Genomic DNA, 21,570 nt, shown 5'->3' with positions numbered 1-21,570 from the left:
CTCCTTGGAGTCAAGGATTCTGAAGCTTCGTCTGACATACTTTGGACATGTTGCAAGGAGGGACTGGTCCTTGGAGAGGGACATCATGTTTGCCAGAGTGGAGGGACGGTGAAGGAGAGGAAGACCTTTGATGAGATGGATCAATTCTGTGACTAGAGTGGTGGGAATGAGTGCTTTTGAGATGGCTAGGTTGGCACAGGATAGAACAGCGTTTAGGACTCTTGTGCATGGGGTGACTATGAGTCACAAGCGACTCGATGGCACATAGCAACAAAACAACAACCTTTGCCTTGGTAGCATAATTTCTTACCACTAAACCACCAGTCACCCTTCAACAAGGAAAGCACCATGGAATAGATGGGGCAAGGAAGGCTGCCAAGGTAGGGACCGGGCCAGAAAGAGGGGTGACCTGGAGGACTCAGTTTCCCTCCCATAGAACCCTACAGTTCCTGCTAGTGAAGACATAACCTTGCCAGGAGCATTAAAAAAAAAAAAAAAAGACAGAGATTATATTTACTCTCAGTCCCAAGAGTTTCTCTATACCTTTAATTACATAGAAGAACAGATAGGTGTCTGAGAGTTTACTTGGAGGTTATATATCATAGATCCTAGAAACATAAGCACATCTCTCTTAAAAGCAGAGCCGGAATGCTCCTTAGAAGTGAGGGTGGCAAGATCCACTCATCTACATTGCAAATGTCATTAAAAGGGTCTAATCTCAGCAGAAAGACATAATTCTTGGTGAAGTAGCGGTTCAGAGAAAAATAGGGAGACCCTCAGTAAGATGAGCAGATACAGTGGCTGCAGTAACAGATTCAAAGATAGCAATGACCTTGAGGATGGAGCAGGATTAGGCAACATTTGCTCTGTTAAACACAAATGAGGCTGCCAAGAGTCAGCACCGATTCAACAGTATCAAAGAGAATGGACCAGAGAGAACGTAGGTCCACTTGCAAGAAATAAGTCTGACAGAAAAAGGCCCTGGAGTGGCAGAGATTGTTAACATACCCAGGTACTAACAGAAAAGTTGGAGGGTCAAGACTACCCAGAAGAAGTCACCAAAGAAATGCCTACTAATCTATGTCTAAAACCTCAGCCACCCTTTGGATAATCCTGCCTGTCTCTTCCTTTGCTTCTGCAGTAAGAACCATTCATGTTAAGACCAAGACTCAATTTAACAAAGACATGCATTACATGGCTGCAATCACCCTGATCCTTTCAGGTGGTTTGCTTACAACTTCAGTGTGGAAAAGATGAACAAAAGTAAATCTCCCTAAACTTCTGGCACTCCTGTTGGCTTTTATATGTACGAATGGGATTCCAAACACTTAACACATCCAGCTGACAGAAAGCAAATCTACAGTTACAGTATTTTGTCAATAATCCTTCAAATAAAAGAAAATCTCACAAAATAATAATCAATTAAAAACCCCGTGGAGAGCAATTTTACTCCAACACACACAGCATCGTCATGAGCTGGAATTGACTCAGTGCCAACTGGTTTTCTGGCTGAAGGAGAAAAAAAGAACCCTGCGGTGCCAAAGGGCACAGGCCCCGGGGGTCCCCTCACCTGCATTATCATGTTAAATCCACCCAACAGCCCACCTGTCTTACTGCTGAATCCACGGTAAAAATAATATAAAAAGCTTTGAAACCCCCAAATAAGCCCTTGATCTCCTCCACCCACAGCCTCCCCAAATCCTTGCCTGCTTTTGGCTGGCCACACGCCGACAGGCAGAAGATGAGATGAGCAGGAATTAGATGGAATTAGGTTGATGAGAACCAGAATGAATTTATAAGGGACAGATACATCAATGGAAAGCAGCTCTGGTGGTATGATAGTTAAACACGTGCCTGCTAATGGGAAGGCTGGCAGTTTGAACCCACCAGCGGCTCCACAGGAGTATGACCCATCGATCTACTTCTGTAAATATTTACAAATTAGGAAGCCCCATGGGGCAGTCCTACTATATCGTCTAAGGTCACTATCAGTCAAAAATTGGCCTGACAGAACCCCACAACATATAAAAGGGTAAGATTCTCATGCAGGTTTCCCTTTTCTCAAGTAATGAGTGTTACTGAGCCACTGTAGCTAAGAATAGAAAAGAGATGCTTTGCAGAAAGTGAATGGGAAGACAAGTCAGTGACAAGAAAAGAGTTGGGAAAGGAGCTGGGTCTGGAGCTGCACACCAGCCAGGAGCAGAGAACAATAGCACAGAACCAAGCCTGCCGGGCAAAAACGTGGACCCTGTGTGTCAAGAAAGAATGAGGTGTCTCAGCTTTATGTCTTCCCCCAGACAAGGGCTCAGCTCACCCAAGAAATGTTATTAGCAACTGCTTGGTTTCCAAGGAGCCCTGGGAAGTCAGTGTTAAGTGTTGGGCTCCAAGGTTGGTAGTTCAGATTCATTAACTGTTAAAAAAAAAAAGAAACCCAAAACAAAACAGTGCAGCGACTGGTTTCTATAAAGAGTTACGGCCTTGGGAAGCTGTAAGGAGAAGACACTCTGTCCTTTAGGGTCAGAGTTAGAACCGACCCAAAGGGAGTAGGTCGTAGTGGTGGTCCTGGCTCAGCTTCCGTGAAGATTCTGGAAATGGAGAATTAGAGCCCCCATGCCTGCCTTTCTCAATCATTTGGCCTTCTCTTTACCAAGATACTCTCCCCACTGTCCTGCCAAAACGTGACCAGTTTTCCCTGCATCCTGCTGACACCTCTTCAGAGCTCCTTAGACACAGGAAACATCAGCATCTCCCATTTGAGAAGATTTCATCAACCTGGAAATAGTCACTCAGCCTCTGAATGACTGAACAGCCTCTTCAGGGGGGATAAAAAAAGAAAAATACACACACACACAAACCCACCTCATTTCCATCAGGCTAATTCCAACTCAAGGCAACTCATGTGATACACAGCAGAACTGTTTGACAGGGTTTCCTTGACTGTTATCATTCTGAAATCCCATTTCTAGGCCTTTTTTTGTGGAGTCACTGGGTGGTTCCACCTGCCACCAGTAAGAGTGTAAGTCAAGTGTCAATGGTTTAGCTGAACTAGGAATCTTCAGTTACCTCTTTGGTTGCTCTATGGAGCAGCCAGCCAGGGGCAGAGAACAGCAGCACAGAACCAGGCCTGCTGGGTGAAGACCTAGAATCCACTGTGTCAGGAAATGCTGAAGGACCTCGGTCTTGTATCTTCACTCAGACAAGGACTCAGCTATGGGAATCCACTCAAAGGTGGATGCCACATGAATTCCAGCACAAGAAGCCAATCAAAGTAGACTGTTGTTGTTGCTGTACCATACAGTCAGAACTAACCCACAGCTGACCCTCCAGCGGGTTTTCAGAAGCAGATAACTGCACAGGAGGAGACTGCCTGTTCTTCTCCTGAGGAGCAGCTGGTGGCCTTAAACCACGTGCCTTTGGGATTGCAACACAGCTTTTTGCCACTAGGCCACCAGAGCTCACCAAAGTAGATAGTCCCCCCAAATTACTGCCCAATCAAGAGAGATTTTGGTTCAGTTCCATTCATCTTTTCTTTTTTTGTGCCAAAACCCGGGAATGAACCATCCTTTCAACTTTTCTGTGAGACGTTCCATCACTATGTTCATTTAGTCTCCACAGCTGTCATCTGTCCAACTTCTCCCTATTCTTTTAAATTTTTTTTCAAACCTAACATAAACTTTTCACAGTATGAAACTTCATTACCTTGTAATAAGTTGTAAAAGACACATCCCACTGAGTAAGAAACCAGAATGCGTATAAGGATCAGGCGGGGGAGGGGGGTGTGGTGAAAGCAGAGGGATGAGGACGTGCAGAGGGGGGGTATTAATCATGGAAGTGTACTTTGTTTTTGAAAACAATATATTTAATTTTTGTAAATAAACTTGTATAATAATTTAAAAAATTAAATATAATTATGGCTTAAACACTACTTTTACGTTTGTCTAGTTTAAGAGACTGTTGTTTTTAGTGTGAACTTATCCATTTCAATTCATAGGAATTCCATGAGACCAATGAGAACCACTCGGAGGAACTTCTTGCATGTCATTTTCTTGGACAGAATTTCTTCCTTCTTTACAGAAGCGGCTGTCCAAGTCTTTCATTAGAGGCATTGGGTGGATGAGAACCACCAACCCTCAGGTCAGCACCTGAGAAATTAACTGCATCACCTGGGCTGTCAGTGAAAAGCAGAGAGTTGCACTTGTCAATGTGCTTTCTACATATTATTTCATTTTGCCAATTATTTTTAATATATTAGTGCAATTTATAGACAATAGATGATCAAACTTAAATCAAAGCCTTGACTGAATCTGCTCCTTTTAAACTTTAACTTAATAAGCATTATACATAATTATTCCAAGTGTACATCAGAGCCGTCTGAGTTAATGAGATGCTACTCTATTATAGCTATCATATACCTGACATGTTATGACCTTCTCGTCTCCCAGGGTGTCACTCACATTTACATACTGGGAAGAAATATTGCTTCTCCACATGAGAACTTGCCTCATAACACAGCAACCCACATTAAAGAAGTTGCACCAAATCCATTTTCTCACACCTCAAGGAGAGCAAGTCTCATAGAAAAGTGCGTGATACACGTGCTGAGCATTCATGGTGGTTTTGTACACTATGGAGCCAGATACAACCCGCAGCTGACCCTCCAGCAGGTTTTCAGAGGCAGTTAATCATACGGGAGGAGACTGCCCATCCTTCTCCTGCAGAACAGCTGCTGGGTTCAAACAGTGCACCTTAGAGATTGCAGCGGTGCTTCTTGCCACTGGGCCACCAGAGCTCCCTACGCATTCATTATACCCCTTTAAAAATGTTGGCTCTTGTTTAAAACAAGCCTCAAACAGAAGGACAACTCAAGATGCTGAGGACCCAACATGTCAGCAAAATTCGGAGCCAAAATCATCATCTATCTCTTTGGAGAAAAAAATGAAAGAGCCTCACCAATCTAATTAATGGGAAGTAATGGAACAAAATCAGCACATATGGAGACCAAATGCCACATATGAGGAACCTGGAGTCGATGAAAAGGGACCAGGAGCATCTTTGCTTTCCTCCCTTTGTTCTTCAACCTGCTGTTAAAGTCGATTTGCTCACCCTTCAAAACGACCGTAACGACAATGGCTTTACCCACCTTAAAAAGTCTTAGAATGTTAGCAACCATGATGGACACGGAGCTGGCTGCAGCACCTATGACGCCAGAAATCTTGTCGGGCTTGGTGAAAATGGGCGGGTCCCCGTTAGCACACTTCACGTCGAAAGCATCCTTCTCTATCAACGCCTGCACGAAAGTCAGCGATTGCTCCAAAGCATAGGTGTCCCGGGAGCACGTGTCAAGGATTCGGACACCCAGAGTGATGTTGGACAGGAGATCAGGGTCCTTGTTAATCTGGTCAATTGCATAAAGCATGGCTTCAAGCCTGTGGATCCCCTTCTCCTTCTTCAGTTCCCCACAAGGCACCCCTCTCTCCCCCTTGGCGTGGACAGGGAACAGACCCCCCAGAATGATATCCCCATCCATGCGGATAGAATGAGCGTACTCCTGGCTGTGAGTTCTTTGCATCATGGTGAGAATCCAGTAGAACTTGGCGGTCAGCAGGAAGAGGCAGGGGCAGGAGGCTGAGCGCTTTCCCTCGCATACCATCTTCTCCACAGGTGGTGGTGCAAACCCAGCCCCAACGTTCACTCTTGCCAGAGCAGTAAGAGGACCACCTGAGGCTGCGTCTGCTGGAGGCCACCATTAGGGCCCATGGGGAAAAGGCTCGGTGGGTTTCAGCCAGTTCTCTTGATTGGAATGTCACAGTGAATTTCCATCAGACCCGGAAGGTTCAATGTTATTTCCATAGAAAGTCAACTTGTCTGGGATGGTGGAGGAGTTAGGATGACATCTGAGGTTCTGACGTTGGCGTGAGGTCAAGTATTCACGTCTTTGCAATCAGCCCTGTAGCAGAATTACTCCTGTAAGGGATTTAGGGAAGAGAAGGGGGGAAAAAAAAGTTCAGTTGAATAGGTCTTCATTTTTTATATTCTTAAGCCCTGCTTACACCAACTCCTTTTTCTTTTTTTTTCCCCCCCAATTCAGTAAGAAACAAAATCTGTGTCCCCTTGTGATTTTGAACACCTGGTTGCATTGTGACTCAACAGGGCAATTGATACCTTTTTAGAGTAAAGAGGGTAAAAAAAAAATCCGAAAACTAGGCGGATTCTCCAAAACCAAAAAAGTTTTATTTACCATTTTAAATTCAATAAATAAGATTTAGGTGAAAGTATGAAGAAATTTCCATCACTGATGGCATTCTTTCTTTTCAAATCTGCTTTTACTTTTTACAGCTGTCTGAATTTAGCATTTAAAATTTTGTTCATAAACTCGTAATGAAAGGTTATTTTCCAACAAGCCAGTCATCTGTTAATGACATTCTTGTTGGTGCCTCAGCCTTTTCAGTGAGGAGAAAAATGATTATTCAATCCTCCTCAGAAATCCACAGGAGGAATCCAAAAGTTCTGTATATTTGTATAGCTTGTGGGGGTGGGGGGGAAAGCAACATAGAATGTCGGCTATTTCCTATCATTATCTCATTGCTCTCTGGGACAAAGACTTGAAAGTTAAATACACGGGGAGTATTACATGAGAAAATACTTGCATTGCCACGTCAAAGTCTCCTATCTGTGGGAATGAAGGCAATGGGAAAGCTTACAGTTCTGAAATAAACAAGCCTTGATCCTAAAATCACTAGACACCAATCAGAGCTGGAGATCAATAGAAGAGATTCTTCATTTTCCCTGACTCAATGGGAAAGAGAGTTACTTCATCAAACTGGAAATACACTGGCGTGAAAGAACCTACAGCAAATCTATAGGGGAAAGTTTGCTTGAGGGTCTTCGTTTTCAAGAATTCTGTGAGGTCCTTTCAAAGGATTCTGGAGGAAGTTTAACTGGAAATGAAAACTGACAGCATCAGGAAATCACAGAATCGAAGTGCACAAATAATTAAAGAATAAGTCGCAATGACTCAGCTTGGCAGGATGGTTTGTTTAATGCTCATTTCTAATCCATTTATACATGGACTTGGAACCTGAAATTTAGACATTCTCCTCTACCCCAGCCAGCCAACATCTGGTTGCATTTTCCATTCATTTGTTCCCTTTCCAGTTCGTAAGATTTTCCTTCCTTCCTCCTGTCCCAAAGGGAAGGACAGAGCCTCCTTAGAGGACAGCAGAGCAGATGTCCATGGACTTCAGAGGAAGCTGATCTGTTTTCACTTTCAGCTTAGGGAAGAGGACCTACTGAGCTCTGTTCCTGGGTGTCCAGCAGGCAACCTGGCCTGCCAAGGCCCAATGCAGAGAGTGAGTTCTGGTCTACCTTGCCTATAACAAGCTGCCTTGCTCCTTGGCACATAGCTAAGCCCTGGGCTTCCTTCCTCTCTCTTCTTTAAAATGCTCCACACTTTTCTCATCTTCCTATTCACAGTCTCCCACACTTGATTCTCTTAGCAGTTTTCTCTCCTAAGAAAATCTGTAATTAAACTATAGCCCAAGAAAGGCATTGCACAGCAGGAAGCACTTGGAAAGTTGATTTTCTCGATGAAATCTGGTCAATGATTTCATACGAGAAGTAGAGCTGTGTTTCTCATGTCATAAGGAAACATGTTCCACTACAGTGAAACTTCAGGAACAATGAGCACTGCCTCAGAATTAGAGACCATGTCCACATGGCTGGGCTGAACCCATCTGAGCTTTCCGAGAAAGCATAGAAGAGCTGGAGAAGTAAAGTGCTATGGATGGAATTGTGCCTCCCCACACCCCCTAAAAAGAAAATAAAATTATGGAATCTTAATGTGGATGTTGGGGAGAAAGGCAGACAATGACTCCCTTGTAATTTACGGCCTGTGAAAACCTGCTGGAGGTTCCGCTATGAGTGTTTTCTAAAATCACCATCACCTGACAACAAGAACTCGGTAACCTGCGGATATAACTCCATTTGAAAATAGAGTTTTCTTTGACATGTTAAGGAGGCTATGCCCATGTAGATAGATCCTAAACCTAACTGTTTCTGAATTCTCAAAAGAGCAGATTATACGCACCCATGCACACACACACCAGGGAGGATGACGATGTACAAGTCGAGGAGCCAAAGATGCCCTAGGATCTCCCTACAATGAAGGAACCAGCACAGGCAAGACCCTGCTTTGGACTTTCAGTCTCCAGAATGGCGCCAAAATACAAATCTGTCCTTCAGAGTGTCCACGGGTGGCACTCCTGGTACAACAGCACAAGGAAGTTAGCCATGAGCAGAAAGAGAAATGCTTAAGGAAAGAGGAAAAACACTGCCGTCTGCTCGTCTCTGAAGACCAGTCTTTGCTCATTCCACCAGGCTGCCTCTCAAGTACTCAAAACACTCCAGAGAATAAATGGTTTTCAATTATAGATGAGCATAAAAATGGTCCATCTGTTAATCACAAATCATCCTGTGGCATTAACCTCGTTCCACTTGTTGTCCTCTCCCGGAAGTCATAAAACTCAGCTGCTTTTAAAAATGTTGGTGGAGCCAATCATTTGCAGCACCTCTAGCGTCTCGATAGGTCAGTTCTGAACTGTAACTTCAGGAAAGGCTGGGGGATGGACAGCAGTCAGTCAGGAACCAGTTTTAGTTCAGTGGGTAAATGTGGAAATGGAGAGAGGTCCCGTTTCACCAATTACTGAACTGATGACTAGAATTTTTGCTAAAGTTTCCCCCTTGGTTGTTGCCGAGAATTAATGGGATTTAGGCTAAAAAGTAGGAGCCCTGTGGCATCATGTTGGACCACCAGTTTAAGGGCTGTGAGTTTTAATCCATCAGCCAATTCTAAGGCAAAAGATAAGGAGTCTCCTCCCATAAAAATTTATAACCTCAGCAGCTGAATGGAGGGTTTCTATGAGCCAAATCTATTCAACAGCAGTAGGTTTGGGTTTAGATTACGTTAAGCACCAGGCTACTAACCCAAAGGTTGGTAGTTCAAGCCCATCTGCCACTCTTTAGAAGACAAATGTGGTTGTCTGCTTCTGTAAAGATTACAACCTTGGAAACAGGGAGAGTCTACCCTGCTCTGTGGGGTCACTCTGAGCCAGGGTCTAAGCCACAGCAGCAAGTTAGGGGTTTCTGTCATTTGTAGGTATTGTTTGTTTGAATTTGCTGCTAGTGATTCTGCCGGTAAAGCACTGATCACTCAGTCATTACTAATGAGTAAAAGCAGATGGGGCCAACAGGGGCCATCATGACTAACACGCAGTTCACGTTTCACTAACACAGACCAACTTTTTCCCCATCTATTGGAGTTTTTACTGAATTTTGTCACTTTAAAAATGAAATAAAAAGTACTTGTAAAATATCAAAATGTTGGTTTTGTTGTTATGTGCTTTCAAGTCGCGTGCGACTCTTAGCCACCCTATGTACAACAGCCCTAATCCCTGCTCTGTCCTGAGCCAATCTTATTACCTCTGACACACCTACACCCCCTATAACCTCATCACTGAATCGATCCATCTCATTGAGGCTCTTCCTCTCTTGCCCTGTCTCTCCACACTCCTAAATATGATGTCCCTCTCCAAGTACCGGTCCCTCCTTGAAACATGTCCAAAGAATGTCAGACAAAGTTTCAGAATCCTTGCCTCCAAGGAACAGCCTGGTTTCACCCTCTCCAGGACAAACCAGTTTGTTCTCCTGGCAGTCCCTGGTATATTCAACAATCTTTTCCAGCACCACAGCTCAAAGGCATCAATTCTCTTTCTATCATCCCTAGTTATTGTCCAGCTCTCTGACACATAGCACGCAATTGCAAAGACTATGGCCTGGATCAGGCGCACCTTATTCTCCAGCCTGATGTCGTTGCTCTTCAGTACTCTGGAGAGGTCCCTGACAGCCGACTTTCCCAATGCAATTCATCTCTTGATTAGTTCTTTCAAAATCTAATCAAAGCTTTATTTATTTCAAAATCTGATTGAAATATTAGAGCTACTTCAAAATCTGATATATTGTCATAAAATTCAGACTCTTGACAGCAGAATGGTTTAAAACTTGAAGAAATTCTGGGGGGGAAAAATGCATTTGAAAGTGTGTTAAAGCCACGTTAAGCCTGTTTCATGGTATAATCTTGCATTATGTAATCTCGCTCCCAGGCAAATCCTGTGCTTTTCCATCCAAACTCCTAGCTTGCACCAGCGACCTTTTTGGGCTGTACATCCCCAGCTCTCTTTACTCCAGGCTTGGTTTACAGTAAAACAGAGTCAAGCTTTTGGTGGTTGGTGGTTTTCAGTCTCAAAGTTATCTCCCTCTGAGGTTTGGTACAAACCTGGTCTGTGATGATGACTTTTTTGAGGAGGTATGAGATCTGTACTTCTAAAAATTATTACTTGGGAAGGGAGTGGAAGCTTTGCTACTTTCTGAGCCCACTAAGGGGTGGGGGAGCCTTGCAGGAAGCTGAGGGACTGCTAAGTGCCCCTGATCTTGTTGTTCACTCTCTCCACACCCAGCCAGTGGGCAGCATCCGGAGCCTCTCCATGTGTCCTGATGAAGATGAAGAAAAGGCCTGCCTCTGCTGAAATCGGAATTTGTGTGTGGCTTCTAACCCCGTTCTGCAGTCCCTGCCTGTGGAAACGCTTAGCACACTCACCTATTGACACAAAGGATGGGGGTTTGATTCCGTCCAGAGGCACTTCGGAAGAAAGGTCTGGAGATCTATATCCAAAATATCAGCCACTGAAAAACCAGTGGAGCACGCTCCTACCCTGAGACCCACGTGGTTTATCAACAATCAGAGAGGACTCCAGCGCAGCTGGTGTTAACAGACCTGTTTCCCAACAGCCAGGTAAGAACAGCTCTTTAAGGTTTAACAAGAAGGGTCTGTGTCAAAAAGGGCCTCACCGTACCAGTCTCATGCACCTAGTATAGCACCTCCTTGAACTTTCACACAACAACCATTAGCGCTCCTAGAATTGAAGAAGGTTAACCTTCTAGTATGCCGCATCCTCACCCCAGCTGCAGCACGCACGCGCGCACACACGCGCGCGCACACACACACACACACACACACACACACCCACACACCCACCCACCCCCGCCAGGATCCTGCTGGAACTCCAACCCTTTCTCTGCTAAAACCTTTCCAAACACGTGCATCTTCTAGAGCTAGTTGTTTGAGACAAGAAGGTGTGGCCCCGGGACAAAACTCATGAAACAGAAGAGACAGGACAGAAAGATGAATGGAAAAGGTAAATACAAACAGGAGGTGGGAAGAGTGCTTCTGCACCACGGGGATCTCCGTAACAGTCATGGAACGAAACGAGGGTGACTTGCTCTGTAAACTTTCACAGGAGTCACAATAAAACTTATGTCTTTTTTTTTCTTTTTTTTTTTAAATTCTTTTTGTGTGTGTACCATCAAATCGGATCTGACTGGTACAGGAGGAGATTGTCCCTCCTTCTCCAGCAGAGCATCTGGTGGATTTGAACTGTGAACCTCTGGGATTGCAATGCCGTTTCTTGCCACTAGGCCACCAGAGCTCGCCATCATTTTTTGTTTTTTTAAAGAACAAAAAAGTAATAACTAGGAAGAAACTCTCTGGGAACTTCCAAGGAGGAGGTAATTTCTGAATCTCTAAGGGGTGGCGGTGGCGATTCTGACTCACAGTAACATGGGGTAACAGTGGAACATCCCCCAGTGGGTCTTCCGGGCAGTAATCTTCACAGGAGCAGCCCACAGGGTCACCGGGTGGGTTATAAGGGCCAACCTTTCCATTAGCAGCTGAACACATGCCCATTGTGCCACCAGGGCCCCTTCACTAAGAGTCAAGAACATTGAATACAGTTTGTCCAAATAAGAGCCAAATTGGCTGCCGCTGAGTCCATCCTGGTTCTATGTGGCCCACGTGTGTCAGAACAGAGCCGCATGCCTTTGTTTTCCCAAAGGCTGATTTTTCAGAAGTGGATTGCCAGTACATTCAAACGCTCAACATTCTGGTTCATAGTCAGTCTAGCAGCATGTGTGCCACCAAAGGCCTCTGCTTAAAATCAAATTCCTAGACCAGTCTGATGCCAATGAAAGCAAACCCGCCCACAAATGTCAGAGCCTGTTCAACTGTCTTCTTCCAGCACTTAGCAAACCAAGTACTATTTCAGGACACATTACAGTAAAGTTCTTGCTAAGGAATCGCATAGCCATGAATTACCTTTTTCTTTTCCTCATTTGAAAAAAAAAAAAAAAAAAGCCAAAGCACGTTCTCAGGCTGCCCTCCCCCCAGGTCTTCAGCAGACAGGACGAGCTGAATGTTGTCATCAGCTCACCACACTGGAAACCCAGCCGCTTTGTTTGCAACTGACACGCTTGCAGCTCTTCAAGGCACTTTGAGAAACTGTTTCTTACTTCTCTATCACTTCCCAGGCTGCAGCGTGTGAGCACAGCTCTGGGTCTTCAGATGGAGCAGAGTGAAATCCAGAGGCTTCTCTTGCCAGCAAGCCTGGAATTGAATCTGGCTAGTGACATGGAGCATGCCACCTCACCTCAGTGGGCTGCCATTGCCTTATCTGTGAAATGAGTGAGTTAGAACAAAGGGTTTCTAAGGTGCCTTCTGCACTCCAGTCCTGAGATTCCACTCTTGAATAACGAGAGAACATGAGATCAAGCACAAATATCAGAACAGTGCTTGGCCAGCCAAACCTAGTGATTCTCATCTTGTTTACAAGCCAAGCACCTCTTTTCCCATCAGTGAGAGAGGGCTGGGAGAGCTGTTCTACACAAGCTAGGCCCATCTTAAGAAAATCTGATACCCGAGAAGCTCAACTTAATAAACAGATAAATTAGAAGGTGATTATTTGCATTATAAAAGGATTCACCACAGGTTTCCTTTAAACAGCTAAATCCCCTGGTGCATTTAAAACCATCTGATTGAGTAGAATTCAATTTGTGTCCTTTCTTTTTTTTTTCCAGGACCATATCTATCGCCATAAAAAGACTATATTTCAAGTAATGAGAAGCCACTTTCATAATGTATATCCTACAAAATAAGACGGGGCAAAATTCATATTGGTTAAATGCTTACAGTGAGCGCTTCTCTCATTTCCTTTTGGAAACACAATGTAAGTATCATGGCAAAGAATGGACTGGAACAGGAATGAAGAAATGCAGCTAGAATGTTTCTTAGAAGCAAGGATTGCCATTCTCAGTTTTATCTCGCTCAATACTTTAAACATATTATTAAGAGTAAGCAGTCCCTGAAAACTACATCATCCTTGGTAGAGGGTCATCAAAAAAGAAGACCCTCAATGAGATGGACTGGCTTGGGGGCTGCAACAGTGGGCTTACGCGCAGCAGCCAGTATAAGGATGGAGCAGTTATTAGGGAACAACACAGCCTGTTAGACATAAGTTTGCTATGGTTGTAACGTGTCCCTAACACACCTTCACCGCCTTCAATTGGTAAGTCATGAACGTGACTACTGAAAACATATGTGACTATGTCTAAAGTCTCAGAACAGTTTCAAATGCAGGTCTTCTGCTTCCTGGGTACAGCACCTCACGGCAGACAATGAGGTCACCTCAATTTGGTAAGGAGAACTATGTAGGGGGGGCCATGGGATCAGAAGACTCTCATTCTAACCTTTTTTCTTCCTATCTATAGTGCTTTATTGATAAAAGGTTCGTTTTAATGAACACAAAATTATTGTAGTAAATAAGTGTTTTCAAACTACGTTTCTATAGGTAGAGAGCCTTTGAGCAACAGTGGTTCTGTGCTAGTAGAAGCCTAGATCTGGGCAGCCAGAGTCCATGTCCTCTCAGAGACAATGGGGCAGCTTGCCCTCTGTGTTTTGACCTAAACACAAGAGTTTCTTACTAACCATTTGCAAAAGCTTTTTCCTCCCTCTCACCCTTTTAGTTTTCCTTTCTCTGTTGTTGCTGTTGTTAGGTGAAATCAAGAATGACCCATAGTGACCTTATGAACAATAGACAGTTTCTTCAGCACTTAAGTCAAAATGGCCCAATGAGTGACTGTGACTAGAGGAATGTCAGGGGGCATTTTCTAGGAAAAACTGTTGGCATTTTCCCACATTATCACTTCAAAGTGACGGGGCAGAGCTACCAAAGCCTTGGGTTAGTTTTTGAAGCTGTATACCTTCCTGACTAATGTACCCTGGACGTCACAGTCTTGTTGTTGTTGTTGTTGATTGTCGTTGAGTTAAGCACGACTCATAACAACTCCATGAACAAAAGACCTAATGTTTTCTATAACTATCATTGTTTCTCCAAGTTCATAGAGTTTCCACAGGCATGTGGTTGAGGAAGTGGTTGCCATTCCTTCTTCTAGATCTGTTTTATAGCTGGGAGCTCCATCAAACATTGTCCACATTGAGAAACCATTATGGCATTTCACACCCCAATGGCACAAGGTTCAGCATCACAGGAATCCCAGGTAACCTCAGTACAGCAAATTAGCAAAGAATGATGTACAAAGTAGAAGAACGATCCTCCAAAAGATAGCAACACTAGTTTCACTTAGCAGTTCAGGTTTAATACTGACTCATGGCCGGCCTATGAACAGAAGACCCAAACTCTGTTCTCTAATTTACATCATTTCTTTAATCACTGTTTTAGTTTGGCCAAAACATAACCGCCCTATCCTTGCCCTCAGTCAAACTGTCTTCTTGACTCCTCCAAGTGAAGGAAGATGAAAATCCTGTACGAGCCTTCAGCCATCCTGACCCCTGAGAAAAGTCAGCCTGCTTCTAAGTGGTCCTTTCTGGGAAGGCGTTTCCCAGCATCAAGAAGAATGATGAAAACACTCTCATTCTAATCTTATGCCCTCAGTATGCACCTGGTTCATATCATGGTCTTTTCAGTCACTTGCTATGCAGCTTAGGGCTGGACAATGAATAAGGACGAGAGAAGAAATGACACCTTTGAACTGTGGTGTTAGGTAACAGTGATGAATGTCTCACGGATTGCAAAAAGAATGAACAGATATGCTTAGAGAAGGTGCAGCCAGAGTGCTCCTTGAAGGTAAAAATGATGACGTTCCGACTCACATCCTTTGGGCATGTCACTAAGAGAGGTTATTCCTTGAAGAGGGACATCATGCTTGGGAAGATGGAGGGACAGTGAAGGAGAAGAAGACTCTCACCCAGGTGGATTGACACAGTAGTGCAGCAATAGGCTTGAGTGTGTCAGAGATTGGGAGGACGGCACATGCTAGAACAGGGTCCAGAAAAGTTGGTCATAGGGTCTCTTGGCCGTACTCTCTACTCGACAGCAGCTAATGACAGTAACTCACTGGAAGGAACTGTCCTGGTCACTTTTGATAATCTCAGTTTCTTTGTTTCCAATATGAGAAATTATTTCTTCCCACCTCCCGGGGTTGTGGAACCAAATAATCTCATGTGTGTAAAAATCCTTTGTAAACCACCAAGTACAAGAAGAACAAATACAGCTGCTTTAAATTTAACGATGAGTCCTAGAACGACAGTAGATGACTGTTGGAAGACATGAGTAACTGCTCTCCCAGCACACTCAGAGCTGATCAAACCCTAACTGCCACGTGGCCTAGGGATCAACTCCAGGGAGCGTATATCAAGAGCAGAGAGCTTGAGGAGGAATTGGGAAGGAGGTCAAAAGAGGAAAAGTCCATCTCACCTGAAGAGGTGAGGGTCATGGACACCTGGGGCCTCCAAGGGGCTATTCTGGAGGAAGTGGTGAGCAGACACGCTCCTGGAGACAACATGAAGCCTCCCTAAATTGTAAGCTGAACGTAACTGCTGAACTTCTGCCACTACGGCTCATTACCCCTGGAAAAGCCAGCCAGCAGACACCCAGTAAAGTTCTATCTTTAGACACAACCCTGCCTGGAAAAAATACCACCAAACTATGAAACTGGCAACAAACCTGCTCAGCCATCTCATGGGCTCCTTATGGAGCCCGCCCCAATTCGCAGCTTCTGCTCACCTCCTGCCTTCCTCCACCCGGGTTTTCGCTCTCCCTGCTCCTCAAAGGACTAGTGGTGTGTCTGATGAGTCACACCCTCCAGACCTTGCTCTCTCATTACTTGGGAAAGCAGTGAGAAGTGAATGGAAAGACTCATTAAGTAAGAGATATCAAGACCTGAAGCTACACTACTGTCATACCCCAACCGGAATGTCCACAATTCCTAGGAGATCCGTAATTCCCTCACTAAAGGTGGAATGTGTAACAAGCCAGAGAAGGGAGCTAGGATCTTCAGATGCACCCCTGAAATCCTCCCTCAGTCTTGTCTGCCATCTATATGGAGCTTGCTGTGCTGGAAAATGACATGGTCAAGGTCTTTCCCAGCCATGAAGTGGATGACTTCTCCATCACCTGTAGAAGAACCAAGCAGAAGTGAACCACAAGTAAAATCTCTCTCAGATAAAACAAAGAGAAAGAAAAGCCAAATCTGAAGGCCTTTGTTTTTGTCATTGTCCTTGTGTCATCCAGTCACTTGCGACTCTGCTCTATCCTGTGCCAGCCTTAATGTCTCTGACACACCTACCCTCATTACTCCAGTCACTGAATCAAACCATCTCAAGGATCTTCCTCTCTAGTACTGTCCCTCCACCCTTCCAAGCATGATGTCCTTCTCCAAGGACTGGTCCCTCCCTGCAACATGCCCAAAGTATGTCAGACAAAGCCTCAGAAGTAGAAAACTCCTTATGATGGAAGCATTGTAAACCATTAGGAGTCACTGTCTGAGCAAACTGCATGTGGACTCTTTTCCTGGGAGTGCCAAATCACATCCTCTCAAGGAAACAGTGACAGTTTTCCAAACCTATGAAAGGCCAGCCTACTCAAGGGGCTGAGAGACGTGCCAGGGTCCAGTAAAGAAACAAGCCCACAGTCGCAACTTCTTTTAAGGTGTTAATATTGAGAAACCCCACTTTATAAAGCAAAGCCAAGTCATCTCTATGCTGAGAGTCCAAACTACAGAGGGCAGACAGTGGGAGAAAGAGCTAGAAAGAAAAAAACATTGGTGCCATGGGCAACATCTGTGGAGCATCCTGTGCCCCATGCCCTGCAGACCAGGGCATATTCTTGCACCAAGATTGGCACCAGTTCCGTATTGGTGAATGTCAGTCGGGTTATTTGCTGCATAAACACCAATTAAGCCTCAGAGCCTCTCAGACATGCCCAGTCAACTTCGCAGAAGAGCATCTCTCTCCAGACTTGGAACTTTCCTCTGGGCTGCCTGGAGTTTAACCCTTCCTTCTTTTCCCATTCCTTCTGATTTTGGATGCTTTTCAAACTATTCAAGCAGCCATACGTTACCAAGGCCGTATGGTACGGCAGAACTAGCTAGAGTAACCAAATAGCAAGAAATTGAGCCTTAATAACAGTGCAGAGTTGTGAGCTCAGCACGTGCCTCCTGATTCTGGGAAAATACTTCGCCAGGAGGGTCGGTCTCCTCTTGATTTCTCCCCACAACCCAGATAGGAAAGCAAGAATTCTCTCTCTTTCTCTCAGGTACAGGACAACCTGTAGTTGATGCTGAGATGGAAAATTGCATTTGTAAAAGCTTGCTTCATTTCCGTGGATGGAAAAGGCTTTCCTCTTCAAAATATTTTCAAGACGCAGGGAGTAAATTTCAGAGCTCAGCTTATCCGTCTCCTACAGAGAGCTTTCTAGATATTATTCACAAGCAAGTGACCAAGGCAAACTAAAGTGATTTCTGTAGCCATTTGCAATTACTGACAAACAATTTCATAACGGAAAAATGGGCATTTCCGTCAAGTACAATAAGCTGTTTATCCAAAATCTACCTGCTGGTGGTTCTTTTTCTCTTTTTTCCCCTCAAGCAAAATACAAGCTTTCATCGGAATGCATTTCTCTCGTTAATCATTTTCTTGTAAATGCCTCCACCCCCAGCCCTGACTTCCACATCTAAATGTCTGTGGGCAACATTTCTATTCAGTCCACGCGGGGCCCCGAGCCGGTCGTGTATTTCTTGGGTGTTCAGGAGCCTCCCACATCGTCAGGTCTGAGGATAAGGATTGCCCTCATATGGCAACGTGGGTATTTCCCTCCTGGAGCGGAACTAACTCCGGGGGTCCCCTGGGTCTGTGCTGCTGCAAGTGAAGGGGTCTATTCCCCCCCCCGCCATCGTTCCGGGGTGCACAGACACCCTATGACCCCAGGCGATGCTATTTGGGCACCCAGAGAAGCAGTTCCTCCGGGATGCGCGGGGGTGCTGTCTTGCGCAGTTGCACGCCCCTCTGCGTTTCATTTGCACCAAGGGAGCGTGTGAGACAGAAGGATGTGGCGGTGGGGGTGATTCTGCTGTATTTTCACCAACTGTACGAACCTCAAGGGATCTCCGCGCTGTATGGCTGACCAGATGGGCTCGCTCTTGCCGTGGCGGCGCGGGATCTCTCCCTCTCCCTCTCCGTCTCCCTCTCCCTTTTCCTCTCGCCATCCACCTATCCAGCCATCTCTTCGATGGAATCGATCTCGGCCTGCAGCCGCCCGCCCCGCCTCCACTCCCCTCTTCCCAGCAGCGTCTTCCTTGTTCTTCCCGGTCTTTTCAGTTGTTGAGCTCGGGCTCCAAGTGGAGCCCAGGACGGTGGAGAAGGGCCCCCTCGCCCCAGTCCTCTGCGCGCCCGCCCGGGGCCCCACCTCCGCCCTGTCACACCTGGCGGCTCGAGCGCCCACGCCCAACGGCCGCCCGCACCTGGGGCCCCACCAGCGCGGCCCCCCGCCCCCGGGCACTGTTGGGGAGCTTCTGCCTTTGCTTTATAAACTCAAGATCTCCAGCTCTTTCTCCCTGCTCCCACCCCAACAAGACGGGGAACACCAGAGCTTCCAAGCCACAAAAGGGGGGGCGGGATGAGGGGATTCCAACCTCGCAGGAGCCTACAAACTCAAGAGGGAACATGCGCCACGCTGGGTGGAGGGAACCCCCAAACCGACCCGCTTTCTCTCGCGATCCCCATCTCCCTAGATTCTTGTTAGCCAGCCCCCTGGCTTCAGGCTCTGTAAGGCGAGGGTTACCCCAACTCATGCCAGAAACCTCGAACTTGGGAAATTCCTCTCGTTCCACTCGCTCAACCAAGGTACCTCGTCATCTCTGAGGGGCAAGTCCGGGTTCCGCGGGAGCAGATCCAGGAGGTCACCGGACAGGCGATCTGAGAAGGAGCGCGCTAGAATCCTGCCGCCCGCCTCACCGGAGCATCCTCGGCGCGACTGCCCCCCGCCCGTCACCCTCGGGTCTCCCATCCGCCCAATAAACTTTTGGGGGAATCACATCTCCAAGCCTAGGGAGTTCCGAGCGAAGCCAGTCTCTTCTCTAGCCCTCTTCACTGGAATGTAATCACGGCAAGACAAGAGGGGTGGCCGCCTTGTTCTTTGCCACGTAAAATCAACAGACACCCAATCAAGCGCCAATGCCCGGCCAGCCTCTCGCCCCCTGGTGCCCACTCTCCCTCGCCCCCCATTCCGGCAGTTTCTCCAGCCAGGACTCGCCCAGCCTCCGGGGCGCAAGGCTGTCTACGGTGCCCTGGAAAAAGCAAATCACGAAAGTGATACGGAAGGAACCGTGCGCCTGGCTGTCCAATGAATAGCTTTTGGGTTGAAAACGGAAAGGAGAATAAAATTGGGGGAATCCTCTCTCTTTTTGCAGCCAGCACGCGTTTGGGGGAGTTTGCGCGCTGGGGGCTCTTCTCTCTCTGATTCCGCACTTGCGTTCCTCTTTGCCTGCTCCTGCGGCGCGAAGTCTTACCCTGCTCCCCGCCGAGGGCACGGTGAGGAAGCCCGCGGGGGGCCCGCAGCTCCATGTCAGTGCCGCGAGAGGCGAGCTCCGCGGCCGCACTTGTAGCTGCTCTCGGGGCTGAGGGGGCTGCGCTGGCCGAGCCGGCGCCAAGTCTCTTCCATGTGAATAACAAATACTCCCACCGGCGGCCGCGATTGGTCTGCGTCCGGCGCCTCCCGATCCTCCGCCCGCGGCCATTCACCCGGCGCGGCGAGGGGAGCCGCGGCCCGGATCGCGCCCGGGATCGCCAATCGCTTCACGCCAGCCAGTCACCTCGGGATGCGGGAGGAGACACCCCGCGGGGAGGGAGCCCCTGGATGTCACCCAGCCGCCCTGGCGCGGGCCAGGACAGGGAGACTCGCCGGCAGGTCCCCCTTGCGCGCTACATCCCCGCCGTCCTAACCTGCGCGGGAAGCGGAGATGTCAATAGTTCTCATCGAAAATCCCGCACGCGCCCCGCCCCACCAGAAGGGAGGACCCAAAGACGCGGGGGAGGGGAGGCGTCGCGGGGAGAGGAGGAACGAGGCTGTGAAGGCGCCGAGCGCCCCGAATGCTGGCGACCCGGGAAGGCGCGCTCCGGAGCGCACCGGCCCCGGGGTCTTCCTTGGCACGCGCAGAGTCCGGGGAAGTGTCACTGTGCAGAATACACGGCAGAGGACGACCAGCGCGCCGCGGGCTGTCTTTTCGGGGATGAGCAAAGTGAAGTCCACACGTGCGCAGATTTCCGCAAAGTTTGCGCCTCGCCGCGCGGCCACTGTCCGTCTCGCCCTGATGGGGTCCTGGGGCGCCTATCTCTGTGTCTGGGGGCGTGTGATGGACACAGACTTGCTCAATCCACAGCACTGTAGGCAAGCGGGTTGAGAGGTGTTTTATTGTGAAGATTCAAAGATATGAGGATGGGAACTCTAAGAACCAAGAGTGTGGGTGGCTCCTGGCTGTCTGCAGGGAAAGCTCAGGGTTCCCTTCGCAGCCATTGGGTGGACACCCACCGGACTACGTGCCCGTCCAGTGCCCCCTGTCACTAGTAGCCGCTCGGGAAACGCTACCCCGCACCAGCAGGCTCGGATATAGGTGCGCACGCTACCCTGCGACCTGGAAGCTGCGCCGCTGGCGCTGCATGGCCGGACCTTGTGTTGGTGAGAAAGTTCCATCTAGAGGCGGCCGTGCGCAACTGCAGACTGCACCGCTCATGAGAGAGCGAGAGAGGCAGTGCCCACTGGCTGAGAGCATGATGGAGGGAAGGGGGCGAGGATGAGAGAAAAGGACACGCATCCCCAGCCCGTTCAAAGGAGTGTCTGCATGAATCTCACTCTTTACCCTTCCGGCGTCTTTGCAGCGCATTCCACCTTTCTAAGGGTCCTGAGCGCGAACCCTGGACAGGTGCTATCCAGTGCACTGTTTACCCTGCATGGGCTTCTCACACTAACCATGAGATGGTTGTGGTTGAGCTCAGGTGGCCTAGTCTGTAGGGGGTATGCTGATAACTCAAGAATCTCTGGTGGAGCCAATCCAAAAGCGGTTCCATGGTGGGAAAACAGACCATCTTCTGTGAGATTTACAGCCTCGGAAATTCAAATGGATGATCAGCCGTGACAACGTTCTCACTGGATGACAATGAAAGAGAGAGGGACAGGCCATCTCTGGGAGACGCAAATGGTTTGCACACGTACTTTTCCCAAGGATTAACCCCTCCTGATTGCATGACCAGTTTATAAGATGAATTTTCATCACCCTTACATCTAAGGAGCGTCCTGATTACACTTCCTCTGAGATAGTCTTGTTTGGTTTTTT

General features: G+C 47.2%; 1 protein-coding gene across 2 annotated transcripts in view; it reads right to left on the bottom strand.

The window, feature by feature from the left end:
* Positions 1 to 19,332, bottom strand: part of GRM8 (glutamate receptor, metabotropic 8) — a 1,137,490-nt gene extending 1,118,158 nt beyond the window's left edge. The window contains exons 1-2 of one of the 2 annotated variants that reach the window (XM_006896079.1): positions 19,089 to 19,332; positions 5,141 to 5,964 (exon numbers count right to left, since the gene is read on the bottom strand). In XM_006896079.1, the coding sequence (XP_006896141.1) occupies positions 5,141 to 5,650 (510 nt within the window). In that variant the 5' untranslated portion in view covers positions 5,651 to 5,964; positions 19,089 to 19,332. Of the gene's footprint in view, positions 1 to 5,140; positions 5,965 to 19,088 lie in introns of those variants that run through there. The other variant, XM_006896080.1, reaches the window with a different exon arrangement.
* Positions 19,333 to 21,570: the final 2,238 nt, after the last annotated feature.

This window comes from Elephantulus edwardii, unplaced genomic scaffold (assembly GCF_000299155.1).
Source record: "Elephantulus edwardii isolate Elephantulus edwardi_28Jun2011 unplaced genomic scaffold, EleEdw1.0 scaffold00181, whole genome shotgun sequence".
NCBI classification, from domain to species: domain Eukaryota; kingdom Metazoa; phylum Chordata; class Mammalia; order Macroscelidea; family Macroscelididae; genus Elephantulus; species Elephantulus edwardii.
This window is presented reverse-complemented; position numbering and strand designations above follow the sequence as displayed.